At 41.1% G+C, this 22823-nt stretch overlaps 2 protein-coding genes across 2 annotated transcripts in view; one reads left to right on the top strand and one right to left on the bottom strand.

Moving 5' to 3' along the window:
• LOC134649589 (abl interactor 2) overlaps positions 1-22823 on the bottom strand; it is a 289784-nt gene that overhangs the window by 248817 nt on the left and 18144 nt on the right. The gene's annotated exons all lie outside the window — the stretch shown is intronic.
• On the top strand, positions 764-20994 carry LOC134649654 (cell division cycle and apoptosis regulator protein 1-like). The gene is made up of 16 exons (XM_063504493.1): positions 764-1503; positions 2235-2386; positions 3076-3301; positions 3414-3709; positions 4092-4389; positions 4725-4881; positions 5190-5488; positions 7500-7670; positions 9951-10121; positions 10604-10723; positions 12532-12767; positions 14091-14193; positions 15030-15144; positions 17395-17630; positions 19783-19898; positions 20803-20994. Exons 1-16 carry the CDS (start codon positions 829-831, stop codon positions 20975-20977), a joined length of 3546 nt encoding a protein of 1181 aa, XP_063360563.1. The 5' UTR covers positions 764-828; the 3' UTR covers positions 20978-20994.

Below are 22823 nucleotides of genomic sequence, written 5' to 3' on the forward strand. Positions count from 1 at the left end.
AAATAAAGATTAAAAAAAAAAAAACCTATAAGTAGGTTGTTGCCAGGAGAAGAAAATATGTCTAGGCAAGTACGAGATAGACGCGGAAATTAAGTTTTTATTCTAGAACGGACATTACCTAATAGAGCCGTTATATCCATCAAGATTCAAGACAGCTCTTCTACCTTAAACCTATGGAAAAATGTTATTTAAAAATTTATTTGAGTATTAAATAAATTATAATATTTATACTTGGTCAACCAGATCTTGACAATAGAAAAAGGCGGCAAATTTGAAAAATGTAGGCGCGAAGGGATATCGTCCCATAGAAAATTTGAATTTCGCGCCGTTTTTTACTGACAAGATTTGGTTGACCAGCTATATTTAAGTACTTAAATTCTTATTCAAAACGTCTGTTATAAGTCTGTTCGGAAAGAGAAGAGTCGTGGAACGTATTGGGCCCCATACATTCCACGATTCTTCTCTTTCCGCACATACTTCTAATTTTTCTGTTCATAACGAAAATGAAATTTCTTTAGGTACTTATCTGCCTCTCTATCGCTCGAATATGCAAGAGCGATAAAGCCGCAGGTAACGAAAGTTTAGTTTTCCGCGGTTGCTCCTCATTATCCGGGCGTACTATTCTGGCTGTACATTATTGTAGGTGACATTCAGACTTCCGGTCGATGAACCATAGACAAGATGCTTGCCATACCATTGATACCATAGACACGGCTTCATTGTTGCCGCCTGCGCCATATTGTGGCTGTGCGCGTCCGTGTATAACGTTTTAAATGTTATTGCTGTTAGTTACGTGAAAAGTGCTACTTTTTATTGATCTAAGTGAAAATGCAGACCGGCAGCGGGGCTAAAAACCCGCCATGGGCGCGATCAAACGTGAATACAAATATGACCGGCATGAACACGCAAATCATGGACCCTAACTCTATGATGACACAACAGGGTATGATGCCATTCCAACAAACTCCGGCTGTGTTTAACCCGAGTATGATGCAAGCTCAGAGTGGCATGTCCATGCCAATGGCAGGGCAAATGCAAATGAATCAAATGACTCAAGGTCAAATGTATCCGGGCAATGTCGTTGCGTACCCGACACCACGTGCTATGAACCCGGGAATGTATCAAAACAGCTCATCCGGCGGCACGGCGCCATCCAGCGAGCAGAGGGTGTTCACAGGAACTGTAACAAAGACTCACAACGACTTCGGCTTTGTCGATCACGATGTCTTCTATCAAACTTCCGTGTGCGCTAAGGGCATCATTCCAAAAGTAAACGACAGAGTTCTGGTGGAGGCAAACTACAACCCAAACATGCCGTTTAAGTGGAACGCGACCAGAGTCCAGGTGCTGCCTAAAAACGGGCCTGGTAACCAGAAGCAGAACCCCCCAAAAAGCAACAACTATAATGCCGTACCACCACCTTCGGGCGATAGACAGTCTAACAGGAAGGACCGTATGCAGAGACCCAGAGATAACAGAGATGTCAGAGACAGAGATAACAGGGTAAATTATTTTACATTTTATTTATTGTACTAATCTGAACTCTAACCCTAAATTTATGTTTTATCCCTTTCTTGCAAATAAAAATAAAATACATAAGTCAAAACTACCTTATTATGACAAACAATAGCTAATTGAGGGCTGTACTGTACAAACGCCAAGCAAAAATCACCATGGTGCTATAATTTTATTTTGTAATCATCTTTCACGGTACCTTAAAATTAAATTTAGATACATGTTGAAACTTTCTCCTCGAAGGTTTCTGTCCCTGTATGATCTTTCCGAATGATTTCAAAATTGGACCCTGTTTAAAACTGAATTTTGCTTAAATACTGTATGCAATTTCTAACTTTATTTTGTCATTATTTAAAACCACAAGTGAGTATGGTATCCTTTCAAGTGCCATACATCATTTTTGAGTTATTTGAATTTCGATTTTATTTAATTAATCAAATTTCACATTTAATGAAGTAAATTGTCCGGAGCCGGTTCCTGCCACTTCATGGGGTATCTTAATTTTGAACATATTCTTTTCAATAAAAAATTGTCTATTTTGTTTAAGAACTGAGGCTTAATAGTGCTGTTCTATTACATACTTGACTATATTTTTTATTCAATACTTTACCTTCTCCGAAAAGAAATCATTCTCTATGAATTGTAGGTAGGGTCAGTTGTTTAAATATCTTTTTTTTTTGCATTATAAACAAATTTTAAAATTAAAATGGATTGTTCAGAAACGCTCAAGAACCAGAAGCCGCTCGCGCTCAAGGAATGTCCACGACAACAGGGTAAACAGGAGAGACTCACCGCCCCGCAAGCGCCCCGTGATTCACCAGCCTTCTCCTGTCAAATATGTAGTCAGGGTGCCACGTATGCCGTTGGACATGTAAGTGTTTTTAAATTTGACTGGTAAAGTATCATTCTATGGAACTTGCTAACTGTGTAAATAAACCGCCATATTGAAATGTCAAAAAATATGAATTTTACTAGTGACTTTTGTTTACATAGTAAGTTCTATAGAACAATACTTTAGATTTGTTAGAGCAGTGGTTCCTAACCTGGGGGTAATTACCCCCGTATGGGTAAAACTGGTATTTTATGGGGATAATAAGCTAACCTAATATAACAATACAACAAACCACGTTTTATTTTTTATTACCATTGGGAGGAGGGGTAAAATCAGGTTCCCTAGTTAGTCATAGGGGTGACCGGACTGAAAAGGTTAGGAACCACTGTGTTAGAGGCTATAGTCCAGGGGTATGGATGGTTCACATTTACCGTCTGGTAAATAATTATGCTTATGGTTTAGACCTTGTAGCACAAAGTTACATGTAAAGAATTTGAAACTTAACACCATACAATTTTTTTTGTTTATATCTTATGTACTGTTGTATTGTATAATTGTGTATTGCGATTGATTTCATGGGATAGTATAACCTGAATTTATCATCAATTTGTGTAGTCACAATCACATCAATTATTGATGGGGTACACTAATTTATGCATACTATGGAAACACAATCATACATGGTACAGACTTTCTTCGACAAATAACTTTGTTTTTTACTGTGACAGTGAGAAGCTAGATGTCCCAGCGCTGTCTCAAAGGTACACTAACATGTACGTGCCGTCTGACTTCTTCAACGCCCAAGTGAAATGGGGAGAGACATTCCCACCACAGTCTCCGCTGTCGCTCAACAACCCGTGTCAGTACTACATCATGAACAAGGATATCGACAATCCGCTTGGCAATGACGCCATTTTGGAACCTCCTGATGCGGATTACAGATTTTCAGCAAAGGTATTTTATTGACAACATCTCAATGTTTTCTTAATTCACAATATGAAATTAAATTTTACATAATAACTTACATAAGAATTGTTAGTAAATTCTGTGTGTTGTCTTCTTTTAGGTGATGTTAATCAGCATGCCAACGCTGGAATCACTTTACCAGAAATGTGGGCTGACTAAAGTAGATGAGAAAGACAAACGCTCCACCAATTCCAAAACTCCCTTGCACCCTACCCGTCTGATCAAGTTCCTTGTTGGCCAGAAAGGAAAAGGTGGTGAAAATTTTGCTATAGGTGGACCATGGAGTCCTTCTCTGGATGGCGACAACCCTCAATCTGACCCCAGCGTCCTGGTCAAAACCGCCATACGCACCTGCAAGGCCCTGACTGGAATTGATTTATCTAACTGCACCCAATGGTAAGTCTCACTTTTTACGTTCGCCGCTTTCTGGTCTTCTGCCCTGATGCTGTTTTTATGCTGATTCCATTAACTTTAAGAATTAAACTTCTTATTTTAAAATGTAAGAATCAGCTTTCGTATGCTACGCGTAAGTAGAGCCGTGCCCTGAAGTAAAATAAGAAGTTTTCAATGTTTTACCATTCCGTAAACTTAGTCATGGTCAAACACATTCCTTTTGTGAGAGTATGGAGGCGTTCGTACATCACGAATGGCGATCTATCGGATGCAGTATCGATGTACGACCTACCAAAACGGCAGTTTTGACTCTCCCGGATGTGTCGCGTCCATGCAGTGATCGCGGTCTTGTGAGTATGGTACTATAACTGTGTTACCCGCGCAGGTACCGAATGGTGGAGTTTTACTACTGGCGCGAGGGCAGCAACGGCAAGTCGCGGCTCGAGTGTGTGGTGTTGTTCCTGCCCGACGTGTGGTCGGCGCAGCCTTCGCGTATCGAGTGGGCCAACGTTCAGGAGACATATAAGACCGCCTGCGACAACGCGATAAGGAACCTCGACATCGTCGCGGCCGAGGTGGCGGCCGCGCCGACGCCCGCAGCCGCCGAGCCCGCTCCGGCACCTGCACTCGCCCCGGACGCTGCACTCGCCCCGGAGGCTGCGACAGCGGACAAATCCAAAATTGTTTGTTCCCAGTTTTGTTTGGTTATATCCGGCCGACTCCCGGTGCGCGATGCCTGCGCGTCCTGCTGCCCCCCGATGTCAAGGAGACGCTACGAACTACAACAATCTCACATTATATTTCCATCTTTTCATTTTACTCAATAGTTCTATAAATTTAAAGACCATAGACCCGTAAACTTTTTTTATTTTATTGGAATATAAAAGTTCCATCAGACAATAGATTCATATTCTACAACTGTCTTGCTAACTGAACTATTAAAGTCGAACATTTCTTTAAACTTCTTTAACGTACCGTGGGAATGTTACAAAGTCTACAATGATTGCTCGTGTTTTAGGATACGCCAAGCCACGATGACAGTACTATAACCATAGATGAGAATGACGATGATGAGGACAGGCCTGAGCCGACACATTATTCCAAGATCGATTTGAGGACCATTAAAGTTGATCAACTGCGCCAAGAGCTGAGAGCTCGTAATGTCAGCTGCAAAGGTAAATATTTAAATAAAATTGTGTCATAAGTTCAATAACCTTAAGCCCCGTCTCCATATCGCGCGGCAAACCATCGAACATTGGCTCGCTCGGCAGCCGCGCGCAATGGATCTCGAGTTGGCTCGCGCGGCAGCCCGGTATCCATTGCGCGCGGCTGCCGCGCGAGCCAATGTTCGATGGTTTGCCGCGCGATATGAAAACGGGGCTTTACAAGCTTGTAGCCTTGATATTATCGTACATATGTTTCATACATGTTAGCCAGCTAACCCAGAACCCAGGTTCTGAAGGTAATTTATATTATTTCATAGGCCTGCGTGCTCAACTGGTGTCCCGTCTTTCTAAACTGGTCAAGCAGGAAGAAGAAAAAGATACCAAAGGCGACGAGGTGGAAGTCCTAGACGACGAGGCAGAACCTGAGAAAAAGGACAAGCCTAAACAAGAAGACTCCATCGAGATACCCGACGACAAGGATGAGGCGCCTAAAGCGGAAAAGGAAGACAAGAAAGAGGAAAAGACGGAGAAAAAGGAGGAAAAAGAGAAAAAGGAGGAAAAAGAGAAAAAACCGCCACCAAAGTCTGAGAAGGAAATTGAACAGGAATTGAAAAGGGTAAGTTCACTATACTTCGTTTTTTTTAGCATTAGAAATTTGGTAAACAATCTTGATGTGTCTTTTAATTCAAAAACACATTTTAAAAATAAGTTACGGTAAATATGTAACAATTATGAATCTAATACGATATTTTATAGTCTTCTGCTTTCATAAGTAATAGTTATTGATTTTTAAAAAGTGTTTTTCAATAAAAGACATGTCAAAATCGCTTACCTTCTTTCAAGTTCTTTCTAATGCTAAAAAAAAACGAACTATAGGTATCAGTAAATTCTAAGTACATGTTGTAGTCTACATGGCATTTCGGTCCCATGACTATTACGTTTTACTATACTTCTCTCGTCGAATGATGGACTCTATGACAGTTCCTTCAAGTCTCTTTTCGTCGTTAGGGGCTGTTCATAAATTACGTTATTTTTGACCCCGAAAAATCATCCAAAAATCATGCTTCGAATGACCCCGGTTCCTCCTGGGCTTTTTCTAAAATAAATATCGAAAACCCGATTCTTTCAAATCTAGACATTCTTGGGCTCATTCTACTCAGAATCGACAGCACTCTCCATCCTACCATTAAAAAAAGATGTGCCAAAATGTCCATTCCATTACGTCACGTTTTTAGTATGAGAAAAATGTTCACTTGTATGTAACGTGACGTAAAGTGTCATTCAATAGAACTTGCTAACTATGTAAACAAACCGCCATACTAAAACTGACACTGACTGTCAATTTACTAGTAACTTTTGTTTACATAGTTGGCAAGTTCTATTGGATGACACTTTAGTGGAACGTACAATTTTCATAAAAAAAATTGGGACAATTTTTTTTATCATCAGGATTGAATATGCTAGTGATTCTGAGTTGAAAGAACCCAAAAACACCAGGATCTGGGAGAATCGGGTTTTCAATATTTATTTTAGAAAACGCCCTCGGACTACATCATGCTACCATCATCCGATGTCCAAACAACAATTTTTTTTTTTAAATTAAGCCCAGTAAAGGGTTACTGGGCTTAATTTTAAAAAAATCAGCCCTCGTCAGTCAGCAGCGCTCATTCTATTTTTCATTCACCCGCCTGCTTGCTCCACACGCGCGACGTTGCAGACCCCTCATGTACATATTGTGTTGTTACAAGTGTGTTACAAATTTACGTGTTCATACAGAAAAAAGCGCTGGTGGCGGTAAGAGCGTGCGACTTGCAATCCGGAGTTCGCGGGTTCGAACCCCGGCTCGTACCAATGAGTTTTTCGGAACTTATGTACGAAATATAATTTGATATTTACCAGTCGCTTTTCGGTTAAAGAAAACATCGTGAGAAAACCGGACTAATCCCAATACGGGCCTAGTTTACCCTCTGGGTTGGAAGGTCAGATGGCAGTCGCTTTCGTAAAACTAGTGCCCACGTCAATAGGGATGACACATGTTGAATTTTATAACAAAATCTAGTAAAATAGATAGCAAACGAGCAATATATCACAATAATGTGGATATTAAAATAAAATATTGAAAAATTACAAAATTACAGGACCTGAAAGTTTCAAAATTTAAGTTTTTTTTAACTTCCAAAAACGATAAAAGTAAGGGTACCATTCGATTCCTTACATTTCATCCAAAAAAATATTGTATAGCAACTATATACATAAACGCAATATTTCACCGACAAAAACGCAATTTTCTTGTTTTGTCCATACGGGCGATGTGGTCCAGATGGGCGATGACGTCACGGCCTCTGTCCGTTTTGTATAGGGCGTTTCGCGAGTGAAGTGCGACTGTCGGACTTTGACTACAATTTCTGACTTTTGTGTTACTTTAATGCAATGGGTCCCATATAGACATTTGATCCTAAAAACAAACCCGATCGATTGATACCATAAAAAAAAATAGTCATGTAGCCTATTACTGGGATTAGTTACCAAGCGGACCCCAGGCTCATACGAGCCGTGGCAAAATGCCGGGACTACGTGAGGAAGATGATGATGATGACAGAAGATTTTACTACGGTTTTTTTTTATAGCTGGAGAAAGAAAGGCAGACGCTAAAGTCGCGTTACGAAGTGCCGAATACCCCCCACATTCTCGTGCACCCGTCGGCGACGGCCAAGGGCGGCAAGTTCACCTGCAACATCGCCACTCTGTCGTTCCTGCTCGACTACCGCATCACTGACAACAAGGAGCACAGCTTTGAGGTAATTGACCGAAGCGTAGCGAAGGTCTACGTTTTGACTCGGGCATTTTGCTTTTGTATGTCCGGATGTTCTCTACAGGTCGCAATTCTTAACCGATTTTCGTGAAATTTTGTGACCGAATTCTATGACTAAATAAAATTTTTTTGTCGATCCGGTTTTTGGAAATTTTTCAAAATGGCGGAGTCGTGATAGCTCCCGCCTAAACAAATAGTCGTATCGGTATCATAAGAGTTTTTTCTTTTTGAGATAAGTTTATAGATTAAATGGTCAAAAATTCAGAAAATTTGTATCGCTGGTTTTGGCGGTATTTAGATATTTAGTTTTTACTTGAGAATGAGTAGCTAAATTTCGTCAGCTTTAGTAAGAACTATAATGGCGTATTTTGCAAACGTTCGCTTTTTAGGGTTCCGTAGCCAAATGTCAAAAAACGGAACCCTTATAGATTCGTCATGTCTGTCCGTCTGTCTGTCCGTCCGTATGTCACAGCCACTTTTCTCCGAAACTATAAGAACTATACTGTTGAAACTTGGTAAGTAGATGTATTCTGTGAACCGCATTAAGATTTTGACACAAAAATAGAAAAAATATAATAAAAATTTTTGGGGTTCCCCATACTTCGAACTGAAACTCAAAAAATTTTCATCAAATCCATACGTGTGGGGTATCTATGGATAGGTCTTCAAAAATGATATTGAGGTTTCTAATATCATTTTTTTCTAAACTGAATAGTTTGCGCGAGAGACACTTCCAAAGTGGTAAAATGTGTGTCCCCCCCCCTGTAACTTCTAAAATAAGAGAATGATAAAACTAAAAAAAATATATGATGTACATTACCATGTAAACTTCCACCGAAAATTGGTTTGAACGAGATCTAGTAAGTAGTTTTTTTTATACGTCATAAATCGCCTAAATACGGAACCCTTCATGGGCGAGTCCGACTCGCACTTGGCCGCTTTTTTTATTTGCATCGGCAGGTCTCTGGTTCCATCCCCAGTAATTGTATACTGCTACATAACTTTTTGTATTTTTTTTAACTTAAATTTCGTATAGTTGTTTTTTATTTTATTTTTTATTTTGAAAAAAAAAGAAAAAATCCGTATTTTTTATTTATCAAGCGCGGGTTAAGCGTATTCGTTTAATTTTTGTTTGTAGCTTTATGTAGTTTTTTGTTTATATTACATGTACTATACCTATATTTTAATAAATATTTTTGCCATACATTTATTCAGTTTTAAGCTCTGCTCGCGAGGTCTACAGCTCACAGAGCCACTAGTTATAATTATGCCTTACAATACCTGTCTGACACATTCCGCTCAATCAAATGTATGAGCGGCCTTGAGCGGACCCTCGTCGCCCTGCATCGCGTGCGTCCAGTCCACGGACTAAAGGTCAGAGGGCCTACCTCTCTCGCACTTGCAAATTCGTACGTAAGTGTGACAGGGAGGCAAGGCGTCATGGTTCGCGGTAGGCCCTCTGATGACAGTGACTTGTAGTGTAAAAAAACGTAATGCCTATTAACTCCGGACTCTGCAGGAGCAATGCCTTTAAATGTCACTGCTCTTCTGCTGAATTAGTATTACAACATTGAACGCAAAGTACGTCATCTGGTACCATCGCCCACACTGTTAACTGTACATGGGTGGACCTTATGCCTTTTATAATAAGGTCCACCGATGTACAGTTAAGTGTTGCTGTTTGTACCTATTGATTTCATTAAATGAAAATGTTGATTATACATAAAATTTGTATAATAAATGTGTAACTTTGAAAATTGAGGGTTCAGCTAGACTGAGTGATGTTAAAAAGATATTAGGTACACTATATTTTCGGCCATACCTATATTTCTGTGGCCCTAGTGAAAAAGGGTACAAGACTCGCGCAGCTTGGGTGTAAAAGGGCATAAGTGTTACGTGGAACTTGCACCCTTTTACACCTGCGCTAACCGAGACTTGTACCCTTTTTCACTAGGGCCATAGATTTTAAACAACATTATAATAATAAATAAATAAATAAATAAATATTAGAGGACATTTTACACAAATTGACTAAGCCCCACGGTAAGCTCTAGGCTTGTGTTGTGGGTACTTAGACAACGATATATATAATATACAAATACTTAAATACATAGAAAACAACCATGACTCAGGAACAAATATCTGTGCTCATCGCACAAATAAATGCCCTTACTGGGATTCGAACCCAGGACCGCGGCTTCACAGGCAGGGTCACTACCCACTAGGCCAGACCGGTCGTCAAATAAAACATTGTTTTTGTTTATAGCTGTTCGTGTTTGCCGAGCTCTTGAACGAGATGCTTATGCGAGATTTCGGCTTCTACATTTACAAGACGCTTTACACTTTGCCCGAAAAAGTCGAGGAAGTAAAGGAAGTCAAAGAAAAAGAGAACAAGGAAGTTAAAGACGAAAAGAGTGCTGACAAAGCTGAAAAGAAGGTATATCCTATTAATTATTATTTGAAATAAAATAGTTTTTTAGGGTTCCGTACCCAAAGGGTAAAAACGGGGCCATATTACTAAGACTCCGCTGTCCGTCCGTCCGTCCGTCTGTCACCAGGCTGTATCTCACGAACCGTGATAGCTAGACAGTTGAAATTTTCACAGATGATGTATTTCTGTTGCCGCTATAACAACAAATACTAAAAACAGAATAAAATAAAGATTTAAGTGGGGCTCCCATACAACAAACGTGATTTTTGACCGAAGTTAAGCAACGTCGGGCGGGGTCAGTACTTGGATGGGTGACCGTTTTTTTGCTTGTTTTTTTTTTGCTTATTTTGCTCTATTTTTTGTTGATGGTGCGGAACCCTCCGTGCGCGAGTCCGACTCGCACTTGGCCGGTTTTTTATATACAAAACACTGGTAATGGATAATGTAATTGACTTATATGAAATAAATAATTTTATTCTTAATTTAAGGATGACAAAAAGGAAGATGAGAAGAAAGATGACAAAAAGGAAGATAAGAAAGAGGATAAGAAGGAGGAAAAGGACAAAAAAGATGACAGACGCGAGGCTTCACGGCGGCGCGACCGACGGGTAGGTGTACACATCATCTTCCTCGCGTTGTCCCGGCATTTTGCCACGGCTCATGGGAGCCTGGGGTCCGCTTGGCAACTAATCCCAGTAATTGGCGTGGGCACTAGTTTTACGAAAGCGACTGCCATCTGACCTTCCAACCCAGAGGGTAAACTAGGCCCGTATTGGGATTAGTCCGGTTTCCTCACGATGTTTTCCTTCACCGAAAAGCGACTGGTAAATATCAAATGATATTTCGTACATAAGTTCCGAAAAACTCATTGGTACGAGCCGGGGTTCGAACCCGCGACCTCCGGATTGCAAGTCGCACGCTCTTACCGCTAGGCCACCAGCGCTTCGGGTAGGTGTACACATAGACTAGGAATCCTCTAGACTGAGTTTAGAGCAATTATTTCATGAAACCGATGCTGCCAAAAATACGGGGGTGCGGGGGGACGAGGTGGGCGAATCCTGTGCCGTGATTGGTCCGTTCAAAGACACGGACCAATCACGGCACGGGATTGACTCGAAGATGGAGTAAAACTACCGTATAAGTGGCAGAGGGGGTAGCGTTACTATGCTCAGTCTAGAGGATGTCTTGTCTGTGGGTGTACACTGTACGAAGGAGTGACGCTCGTCCTGCGGAGAGTTCGGCAATTCAAGCGTCGACGTACCGCGAAGTACGCGTACATTACAAAACGAAATACCTGCTGCTAGAGTATAGACCGCTCTTCCATATTCGAAGGATAGAAAACATTGATGATACATTATAACGAAATTTTTGATGTTCATGGTGGTCTCTTTGGTTTATGTTTGAATTTTTTTATCATGAACATCGCACAGTCCGCCATTATGCTGCCAGTGTAGCTGTTAGTAGCTAACTCCCGTTTTTTAAGCGTCAAATAAGGGGACTTTGACAATTATCATGTGAACCCGTATACAATGTATGTGGTATTCCATCTGTCCAATATGTTTGTCCAATCTCATGGCATCTCACTCTCTCTCTCAAGCAAAATGCGAGATAAAACACACATTGGACAAAGAAATTTGACAGGTGGAATACCACCCTTACGCATTAGTTTATTTTATATTCAAAGTGATCGAATATTAACACGTTAATTGCCAGTGCCACCCAGCCAAACAAGACATCCGCGCCAGGCTACAAAAATTTCTTCATATAACGGTGTAGCACTACGATCCTGTCTATCATAAATCATAAAATACTCGATTGTCGGGTTTTCGGCGCTGAATGTGTCAATTTACATCTCAAGCGTGGCTTAGAAGCCTGTTGACTGTTTTTGACGTGGTTCCATCATCCAGGCACAGAACAGATACAGTACAGAAGTCAATCACATGTATGTACTTCACTTTTCATACCTACGCTCGGCGGTCGCTCTAGGGTTGTCGACTATGATTTATGCACAAAAAACTCGTGGTAGTGGCACTCGTATCTAGTAGTGGCCGGGGCGGGGTGCTTACCTATACCTACCTACCTAACTTTTCTGTTTAACGTTAAAACGAACCATCGAAATACAAGCAGATACCTACTTACCTTTCTGAAACCACTGGTAGCTTAAAAAACGACAATTCACTGTTTAATGTTGAATTTAAACAACCATCCACTGAACAGTTATAATAACTTTTTTTTAGTTTCTCCATTATTGCACAAAAAAGTTCACAGAAGCGTGTCTCAAGCGGATGGCACTCGCGTTCGCACTGGTCCCAACCGGTCCGAGATATCGTGTCCGTGAGCAGTGTCTATGTGTGCGTTGCTCGAGCGCACTTTGTATGTAGATTGATTTCTGTACTGTATCTGTTTTGTGATCCAGGGGTCTGCCAGCGACGACGAGCGCAGCACCTCTCCCCGGCGTCGCAGCCGCGGCGTGGAACTGCCTCCCGACCCCTACCTACTTCTCTCGCTCGTGTACTTCGACACGGCCCGCGGCGGACAAGTCACCAAGAAGGACCTGCAGAACCTCTTCATGAGCTTAGGGCTCCAGTTGTCGCGCTCGCAGATACGCAGCGTGCTTGAGAAAGTTTGCATCAAGGACACTTTCAGTTACAAGTGAGTTACACACAAATATAGTTTCGAGGTGGTTGTGGTTGATGGTGGACAAATAAAATCTACGTCAATCAGTATTGTAGATGTCCCAGGGGTTTATGACTTATCATACATGTTGTATAAGATTGCGTGTATGTCGAGGCCGTGACACTTAGCGCCACTTGCACCATCCCACTAACCCGGGGTTAACCGGTTAAACCGTTAACCTAGTGTCTAATTGTACTGGTAACCATCCTACCTACTGCTGTCGCTCGTGTACTTCGACACGGCCCGCGGCGGACAAGTCACCAAGAAGGACCTGCAGAACCTCTTCATGAGCTTAGGGCTAAGTTACAGCCAAATATAGTTTCGAGGTGGTTGTGGTTGATGGTGGAGAAACAAAATCTACAATATGAATCAGTCTGTGGATGTCCCAGGGGTTTATGGCATAATATCATACATTTTGTATAACATTGCTTATATATCGAGGTTATGATACTTAGCGCCACTTGCACCATCCCACTAACCTGGGGTTAACCGGTTAACCCCGGGGTCTCCGGGTTAGTGAATCTGTCACTGTTAAAACGTTCTCTAAATTTTATTATATAGGAAGCTTCATAGTTCACTCGGCGACGTTGATTAGTCTGTCAAGTGTGGTTGGTGCAACTGGCCCTTAGAGGTAACTCTTTTGCCGACTTGAAGTTACTCGTATTTAGTACAGTAGAATCCGTTTATTATGACTCCGCTTATACTGACCAACCGCTTACTATGACGTAATTACTGTGCGAAGTTTGGTTTTCATATAAAACTCTTTGTGACAAATTCGGATAAGATGACTTCGCTTATAGTGACAAACCGCTTACTATGACCTAAAAATCCTATTTCAATGAAATTATGTCCGGTTATACTGACACGTTTGCTGGTTTTCGTGGCCGTGTCCACGTCTTTCCCTGCGAGGACGTTTGGTGCGTTCGTGGCATGTAAGTTATTTTAGTTTTGATTCTCAGTGACGAGTTGATATTTGTTACAAGTTTAATAAAACTCATCTCTCAAAAAGGAATTTGAGATTAATTTGGAAAACTTAACAAAAATAAGAAGTTGTACAACTATGCTTTATATGACATCCGCTTAGTATGACGTGTTTTTCAGTTCCCTTCGATGTCATTATAAGCGGATTCTACTGTAGCTCTACTAGTATGTACTACATATTACACTATTGTATTTGTACACACTGCAATGTCCCATGATGCTTGAAATAAAGCAAAACAGCACAGCGATCCACGCCATTATCATTATTTTGAAATGAAATGGCCATCCTAATCTTATCTTATCTTGGCTTATCTGCAGGAGCCTTATCCAGTCCATCAAGGATCTTGTGGCTGGCTCACACGAGGCGATGCAAGACCTGCCCCTCGATACCGCGGTCGTTCCTCAGGAGGTGCCGTCTCACGTAAGTTAATTGACGTCAAACCACAGACAATCCAACCTCTAGACATAGCATAGTCGCGCTACCCCCTCTGCCACACATACGGTAGCGTTACTCCATCTTCGAGTCAATCCCGTGCCGTGATTGGTCCGTGTCTTTGAACGGACCAATCACGGCACGGGATTCGCTCACCTCGTCCCCCCGCACCGCCGTATTTTTGGCAGCATCGGTTTCATGAAAGAATTGGCCTAAGCTCAGTCTAGAGGTTGGATTGTCAGTGCGTCAAACACATCTTGTTTAACATTTCACCGACAAAGACGGCCACAGACACGCACTGTGTTAGCCTAATTTTAACCTTTGTGCATTCCAATTAGGTTACGACGTGGTAAGGCGTGGAGTTTAAATGGTTAAAGAAAACTTTAAAAAAACGCAGCGAAAGTTTTAAATAATTAGAGCGGAAGGTAATGTATTCATTTTTAGGGTTCCGTACCCAAAGGGTAAAAACGGGACCCTATTACTAAGACTCCGCTGTCCGTCCGTCCGTCCGTCCGTCTGTCACCAGGCTGTATCTCACGAACCGTGGTAGCTAGACAGTTGAAATTTTCACAGATGATGTATTTCTGTTGCCGCTATAACAACAAATACTAAAAACAGAATAAAATAAAGATTTAAGTGGGGCTCCCATACAACAAACGTGATTTTTGACCGAAGTTAAGCAACGTCGGGCGGGGTCAGTACTTGGATGGGTGACCGTTTTTTTGCTTGTTTGCTCTATTTTTTGTTGATGGTGCGGAACCCTCCGTGCGCGAGTCCGACTCGCACTTGGCCGGTTTTTAATATAATTTGTATGTTTATTTTAGATCGCTGAACTAGAGGCCGGAATTGCAGCGGGTAATCGAGAGCTGCTGCCGGTGTTCAACAGACCTGCCGAAGGCGAATCCACCTCTAGCGAAACTAAGGACGTCAGCGATAAGGGTAAATAAGTTTTTAATGCTGGTCAACCAAATCTTGTCAGTAATAAAAGGCGCGAAATTCAAATTTATCAATATAATTTAAAAATCGGTTTTATGATGGGGCCGTGTCGTACAGCTGCGTTTCGTTTCGTGACCCACAAATGGCCTCGCCGGAAGATCAGCGCTGACTTCTGGGTTAGCATTATGCTGAGGCGGGACCATTTCGTGGTAAACTATGTATTTATATTATGTTTAATTTTCTCTGTTTGTTGTGTACTTGTGTATGTTATAGTTTATCACGAATAAATGAATTGACCAAGTTTAGTTATCTTTGGAGTATGAAATATATAATCTTATTGCGAAATATAACTTCTAAGGAACTATTTCATTCATAAAACCTTTTGTGTGCCTTGTCCCGTATAAGTACCACACATTTATGTAATTTACAGTTTCAAGGTTATTAATTGAGTAGCAAATTTTTGACAAAGGCATACGAAGGGGTAATGAAAGTAAAGGGTCATAGGCAACTGACTCCACACGTTTCGTGTGCACTCGAGCATACGGCAGACGTCATCGGGAAATGACGTTATATTTTATTGTAGTTTTTGCCGATTTTTTTTATCGTCATAAAAGGCCCCGTAAAATTTGTACGGAGGGAGAAGGAAGGACTATTCTTTCTTCCCATGTCCGACCACAAGGACGTAGGTCGTCTATATCGATCCACTAGGACGGTCCATATTTTTTTGAGTCGAATAGGGATGTTGACACATGTTGAATTTTATAACAAAATCTAGTAGAATAGATAGCAAACGAGCAATTTATCACAATAATGTGGATATTAAAAAAAAATATTGAAAAATTGCAAAAATACCTGAAAGTTTCAAAATTTAAGTTTTTTTTAACTTCCAAAAACGATAAAAGTAAGGGTATTCGATTCCATACATTTCACCAAAAAAAAATATTGTATAGCAACTATATACATAAACGCGATATTTCACCGACAAAAACGCAATTTTCTTGTTTTGTCCATACTACAACTTGGGCGATGACGTCACGGCCTCTGGCCGTTTTGTATAGGGCGTTTCGCGAGTGAAGTGCGACTGTCGGACTTTGACTACAATTTCTGACTTTTGTGTTACTTTAATGCAATGGGTCCCATATAGACATTTGATCCTAAAAACAAACCCGATCGATTGATACCATAAAAAAAAACCGGCCAAGTGCGAGTCGGACTCGCGCACGGAGGGTTCCGCACCATCAACAAAAAATAGAGCAAAACAAGCAAAAAAACGGTCACCCATCCAAGTACTGTCAGTACTTTGCTTAACTTCGGTCAAAAATCACGTTTGTTGTATGGGAGCCCCACTTAAATCTTTATTTTATTCTGTTTTTTAGTATTTGTTGTTATAGCGGCAACAGAAATACATCATCTGTGAAAATTTCAACTGTCTAGCTATCACGGTTCGTGAGATACAGCCTGGTGACAGACGGACGGACAGCGGAGTCTTAGTAATAGGGTCCCGTTTTTACCCTTTGGGTACGGAACCCTAATTAGTCATGTAGCCTATTCCATCGTTAATCGTATTTGTGGTCGCAGGTGTGGTGGTGTACAAGTCGCGCGTGATCGACCTGGGCGCTGCCTCTGGCCGTTTTGTATAGGCCGTTTCGCGAGTGAAGTGCGACTGTCGGACTTTGACTACAATTTCTGACTTTTGTGTTACTTTAATGCAATGGGTCCCATATAGACATTTGATCCTAAAAACAAACCCGATCGATTGATACCATAAAAAAAAATTAGTCATGTAGCCTATTCCATCGTTAATCGTATATGCTGCGTCTAAATGCTGGAACAATTTGCCGCCACCAGTAAGTCCCTGGCGGTTTTCAAACTACGTTGCAAGGCTTATTTACTGGACCTCCAAAAGGAATTAACGTACACTTTTGGTTGAGTGACCTTTAGATATTTAATTTTAATTAAGTTAGCACTTTTTTATCCACTGCGCATTGTTCGGTTTTGCTATCCTGTCCTATGTGTAATAGTGTAAATGTTTCTACTGTCCTTAGCTAGATATAAATACGGCGGTGGCAGAATAACAGCGTCCGTTGCTGGAAGTCTTTAGGGCCGCTGTGCCCCGTAGTCTTTTGGCACAGACATTAGCTGAGCCACCTTCCCTTTCAATTAGTTTGTAAGCATTATTGTGTACTTTTATTATGTACCTATGTTCAAACTCTTTGAATAAACGTCTTTTATTATTATTATATTCGCTCGCAGGTGTGGTGGTGTACAAGTCGCGCGTGATCGACCTGGGCGCGTGGGTGGCGGCGGAGGCGCGCAACGCGGCGACGCGGTCGCGGCTCGAGGCCGCGCTGGAGGCGACGCGCGCGCAGCTGCAGCGCGCGCGCCAGGCCGCCGCGTCGCGCCAGCAGGCCGAGCGCGGCGCCACCGCGCAGCTGCAGGACCTGCAAGACCAGCTCGCCGCCGCCCGCGCCCGCCTCACCTCGCTCCAGGTACCTCACCACCACGACACACCGCCAGTGATCCGGGATTTCTATGCCACACCGCGGGATATCAAGTCGAAATGGTAATATGGATACGCCACTTGGCCCGCGATAGGAACAAAACTGTTCGAAAGGTAAACGCTATTTCGGTGTTGGTAATTCGTTTATAAAATAAAGGACTGTAAAAAAACAGTGTTGGTTATGATTTAAAGAAAAAATATTATTCAAAAAATTATTAAGTTTTCAATTTTTCAATTTCAAATTTTCAATTATTAATATTAATAATATATGCAATGCATGATTAATTGATTAACAGTAACATGCCAAAACACTCTCCTATATCGCACACGAATCCCGGAATCCCGCGGCATATCCATACTAGCATAATGATTGAGGTCATTCACCCCAAGTGGCATAGAAATCCCCGATCACTGCACATCACACATGCCTCCGACGGCAATCTAGGGCAGCGGTCGGCAACCCGCGGCCCGTGAACCTGTCACTTGCGGCCCGCGAGCCTCCCTGGCTATTTTGTATGTAAAATTGACAAACGACAATGTCTGATAAATTTCATAAATATTAACAAAGTGAGGCCCGCGTCAACTTCGTAAACTACTATGTGGCCCTTGGCTGTTAAAAGGTTGCCGACCGCTGATCTAGGGCATGAGCGGGATGGCGTTTACACTATGTCCCTCCTCACATACCCTGTCCAGTAGTAAACTACTGTGTAAACGAGGTAGTAAAACTTGATAACGACATGAATTTGATCAAATGTATGATCCCCGCAGGAGGGTGGTCCAAAAAATAAATTTATGATTATTCCTTTTCCGCAAGGTTCTTTTTTAACCAAGATACATAGAAATTATCCATGATAAAATTTGGAGCAACAAATTTTGGAACAATTTGAAACACTATAAATGAAACAATTCTGCCGTACAAAAATTTATGACTTCGATGTTATCTATTTTGTGTTAGTTTGTATTTATTTATTTGTATGAGATTATTGCAAATCACAAAATCATAGCGACCACTAAATGACAAATCAGTTGAAATTTGGAACATAGATTAGTATTTCTTATGAAATACTAATTTATTATTAAAACAAAGAGAGGCTTGTGGAAATAAAATGTATTCTACTTGTTTTCTCCATACAAAGTTGGACCACCCTACCCCGCAGCCTGCTGGCGCCCAGACCGCCGCCGATGGATTTCACACAAACGCAAAAAACCTCTGAAACAATGTACAATCAGCAGCAGAAGTTGCTAAGCGGGCGAGGTGTTCAAAATTACCTTGACACGCTCTTATTCTCTTAACAATAAAGTCGCGTCAAGATCGTTTTGAACACCTGACCCACTTAGCAACTTCTGCTGCTGACTGTATTCACTGTGACTAAAATATACTTTTCTCAAACATGCAATGAAATGTCGTCGCTCCGGGCGTTATAACAGGCTTCGAAGTATCACGTTTAGGGCGGAGCAACTCCAGAGAACTGTAAAGGAATTTCATACGAAATTGAAGGCCTAGGCCGGGAAGTAATTTTTTTTAAAATTCTAATGTAAACATGGGGTCTGTGTCTATGAACAGGCTAAACAGCCGAATTATATTTTTTATTTTTAGTGAATGAATGGTTATCGGACCAAAATATCCGTGTTAACGCCTGTTATACACGAACGTACTGATATTAAGAATACGAATCTGTATGATTCAATGAATAAATTTAAAATTTTGTCTACACGTAAGTCACCAGAGACCATAGACAATATTTAAAATCCTCTGCATTTATTTTATTTATAGAAATTGAGATTCTTATCATCAGATTGTGTATAATGGCCCTAATAAGGTCTATTCGAACACTACACACGCGAAATACGGACGACTTCCGTAAAAAAAAAACAATTATGGCGGGATTGGAAGGAAAATTAAAAAACTTTTGTTATGAAGTTGGATTTTTATTATAAAGGTTATAAATTTGTTTTTTTTGAGTGGTGTATTTTTTTATTTCATTGCATGTTTGAGAAAAGCACTATACATGCCTAGCCGTGAAAAGGTCTTGCCGGCTTCGTATCACTATCCGGCCTCCCTACGGTCGGCCGGCTATACCTACTCACCCGGCAAGCCCTTCTTTCCCGGCGTCTGCAGTAATGTACTATTGTAATTACAGGCCAGCTCCAAGATTTTCCATTCCGCCTTGAAAAGCATCCAGTCTAAAGTAGAAGCCGTCGTTAATATCAAGTACGAGGACGACGACGTCGTCGAAGTTGTGAACGGACCGTCAAAGTACGTTTTTTTGTTACTCTACAGCAGAGATGTTGCGGATGCCGATTTTTTGACATCCGCGGATGCGGATGCGGATGCGGATTTTTAAAGGCTCACATCCGCGGATGCGGATGTCAAGATAGTACCATAAAAAACGTCAAATATTACATTTTAGTAATTTTTATTTCAAAAAACCGGCCAAGTGCGAGTCGGACTCGCGTTCCAAGGGTTCCGTACATTAAGTCCCACTCACGCTTGACTGCTCATTTCAAATAGGTTTTTTTGGTTAATGACTAAATTACCTAGCAGTCTAGCACTTACGCCGATGCTAAGAGTTCCTGTACCGACCTGTTCCACATCCGCATTAAATCCACATCGATTTTATGCAGATGCGGATGCGGATGTTGAAAATAATGCGGAAGTTCCGCGGTTGCGGATGCGGATATTCGCAACATCCCTGCTCTACAGCCCCGTCTCCATATCGCGCGGCAAACCAGCGAACGTTGGCTCGCGCAACAGCCGCGCGCAATGGATACCGGGCGCATCGAGTTGGCTCGCGCGGCAGCCCGGTATCCATTGCGCGCGGCTGCCGCGCGAGCCAATGTTCGATGGTTTGCCGCGCGATATGGAGACGGGGCTTACAATTTTACATTAGATTCCGAACCTTATTAGGTTCACCCGAACACAGAACGAGCCGCCTCGCGAGGAAATTACTCAGCCTGTAGATGTGCCTCGGCCGTATTGCCTCGAGCGAGGCTTTACACGTCTCCGCCAACAGAGCTGCTTCGCGCGGCAATTTCCTTGCGAGGCGGCCCGTTCTGTGTGGCCCCGTCTGCCTTGAAAATAAAATCTCAAATGAACAGTATCAATGGGTCATGCCTTCAGTTTGTTTTATGTTTTATTTCATTATGTTTTTATTTGACAGGTATGAAAAATTGCCAAAGAAAGAGGAAGTTACTAAACAAGAGGAGCTAGATGTGAAATCAACTATAAAAGAACAAGAAATCCCCACAAGTACGGAAGTTGATTCTTCAAGCCAGGAAAAAGATACTAATGACATCATTACTACAGAGAACATGGATATTGATGATAAGGAATAAACCAGTTATTAGTCTTATTACACTTAGATTGTATGTATAATTTGACATAATTATAAACTAAGTTTAGCATTTTACAATAGTCGCGTGAATGCAAGTCGTAAATATTGATCTTGAGAATGTTTGAATATTTTTACTTGTATACCAATAAGAGGTATTAAAAAATAAAAATATTTAACTTTATATAAGTCAGAAAGCCTACAGTCATTAAAGACTACCTACATAAAGCTTGATTTATGTAAGTATACCATAATAACAATAAAATGAATTCCAAGCGGCAAAACGGATGTTTTATTTCTTTGATGTACACTTCTCTGTTTACGTTTCTTATAGACAGAAAGCTAGCCCCGAAAGATGTCAACGATTTCAATAGCCAGCTGAATTTTCCTTTTATTACTGCTGAGGTCAAGTACTTTAGTATACATTATTCTTTATATAGGTAAGCAATTTTCAAAATTGGCTACTTTCCTACTAGTCAAATCAGCTTCTTTTTTAGAACTGTCAAAACTATTTTCTAATATGGAATTTATATGAAAACGTGTGTAGTGACGTCACGGTCAACTCGCCTACTTTTTATATTTCAATCCAATTTATTAAATAGAAATAGTATTTAAAAATAACTGCTATCTATGTTTTTCAAATAATTATCTGGTGCTTTATTTCGTGCACGGTGTAAAATAATTTATTTTAAGTAGAGGAAAGTACCCAATTACCCTGCTGTTGAAGTTATCCTGCATCTTAACTAATAAAAAGTCAGCGTATTGATAATATTTTTATTCAAAAGTCAAGTTATAATAGGAGCTCGTTAACCGAATTCGGATACAATTTAAAAACTAAAATTCATGGGTCGCCTGAATCGAATACCAAAGTCGAAAGATCGAAGTAACATGCTCGATTTTCGATTGACCCTAGCTAGACAGTATCCGGCGCCTAGAGCGGCCGCTCTACCCTAGATCCGGCCCTGGCCCTAGACCATGAAAGAGTTACCTAGCAACAAAACAGATTTAGTAAGCGCAACGACCACTTAGGTACATTGGTGGAATTTAATGAAAATAAATAACATTTTACGAACTCGCACTGTAAAAGCCGTATTTAACACATTATCGCACCGTTTAAGGTCACGGTGCGTTGTACCCATAAATGAGAGCGAGAAAGATATATATCTCTTTCTCGCTCTCACTTATGAGTGCGAAGCACCAAGGTCACGGTGCGGTGCGATAGTGTGTTACGACTTTAAAAGTGAAAATGCATAAGCACACTCGCCCGCGATTCACGCGCATAGTCTGGAGGGCTATAGGTATACAGGATGCTTCCTGTAACAGGAGCAATAAATTAAACTAAAGGCTTTACTCCTCAAACTGACCAACATTTGTTCAGCCACTTTTAAAAAATATGAATCCTTTAGACTTCCTCTTTTTCATACAAAATAAATATTGCCTTCAATGTACGCTGACATCAGTGTTTGACGTTGCTTGTCACGCTTTAAACATAACAAAATTTGCAATACATTGCGTCTTAGAATAAACTTAAAAGTTAAAAAATCAAAATATGAGTTATTTTCAAAAGTGGCTGAACAAATGTTGGTCAGTTTGAAGAGTACAGCCTACAGTTTAATTTATTGCTCCTGTTACAGGAAAGCTCCTGTTACAGGAAACATCCTGTATATCTACGCTCCCACAGCCCTTTGGGAAGTGTTACAGTAGGTACTATAATGACCTCTACAAACGGCACAGGTAACCGCATGCGATATGCAATACACTGTGGCATTATATCGTTCAATTGAATCCTAAGATTTTGTTGCAAGGTCTGTAAAACCCTTATGATAATTCTACTTCGCTAAATTGATATA

Source organism: Cydia amplana, chromosome 7, assembly GCF_948474715.1.
Source record: "Cydia amplana chromosome 7, ilCydAmpl1.1, whole genome shotgun sequence".
NCBI lineage: Eukaryota > Metazoa > Arthropoda > Insecta > Lepidoptera > Tortricidae > Cydia > Cydia amplana.

What these genes read in the sequence shown, in the direction of transcription:
- LOC134649654 (XM_063504493.1), top strand. Translation starts at nt 829, where the DNA reads ATGCAGACCGGCAGCGGGGCTAAAAACCCGCCATGGGCGCGATCAAAC. An exon ending in TCAGAGACAGAGATAACAGG is followed by an intron (nt 1,504 to 2,234) that starts GTAAATTATTTT and finishes TGGATTGTTCAG; the next exon opens with AAACGCTCAAGAACCAGAAG. An exon ending in CAGCGGACAAATCCAAAATT is followed by an intron (nt 4,390 to 4,724) that starts GTTTGTTCCCAG and finishes CTCGTGTTTTAG; the next exon opens with GATACGCCAAGCCACGATGA.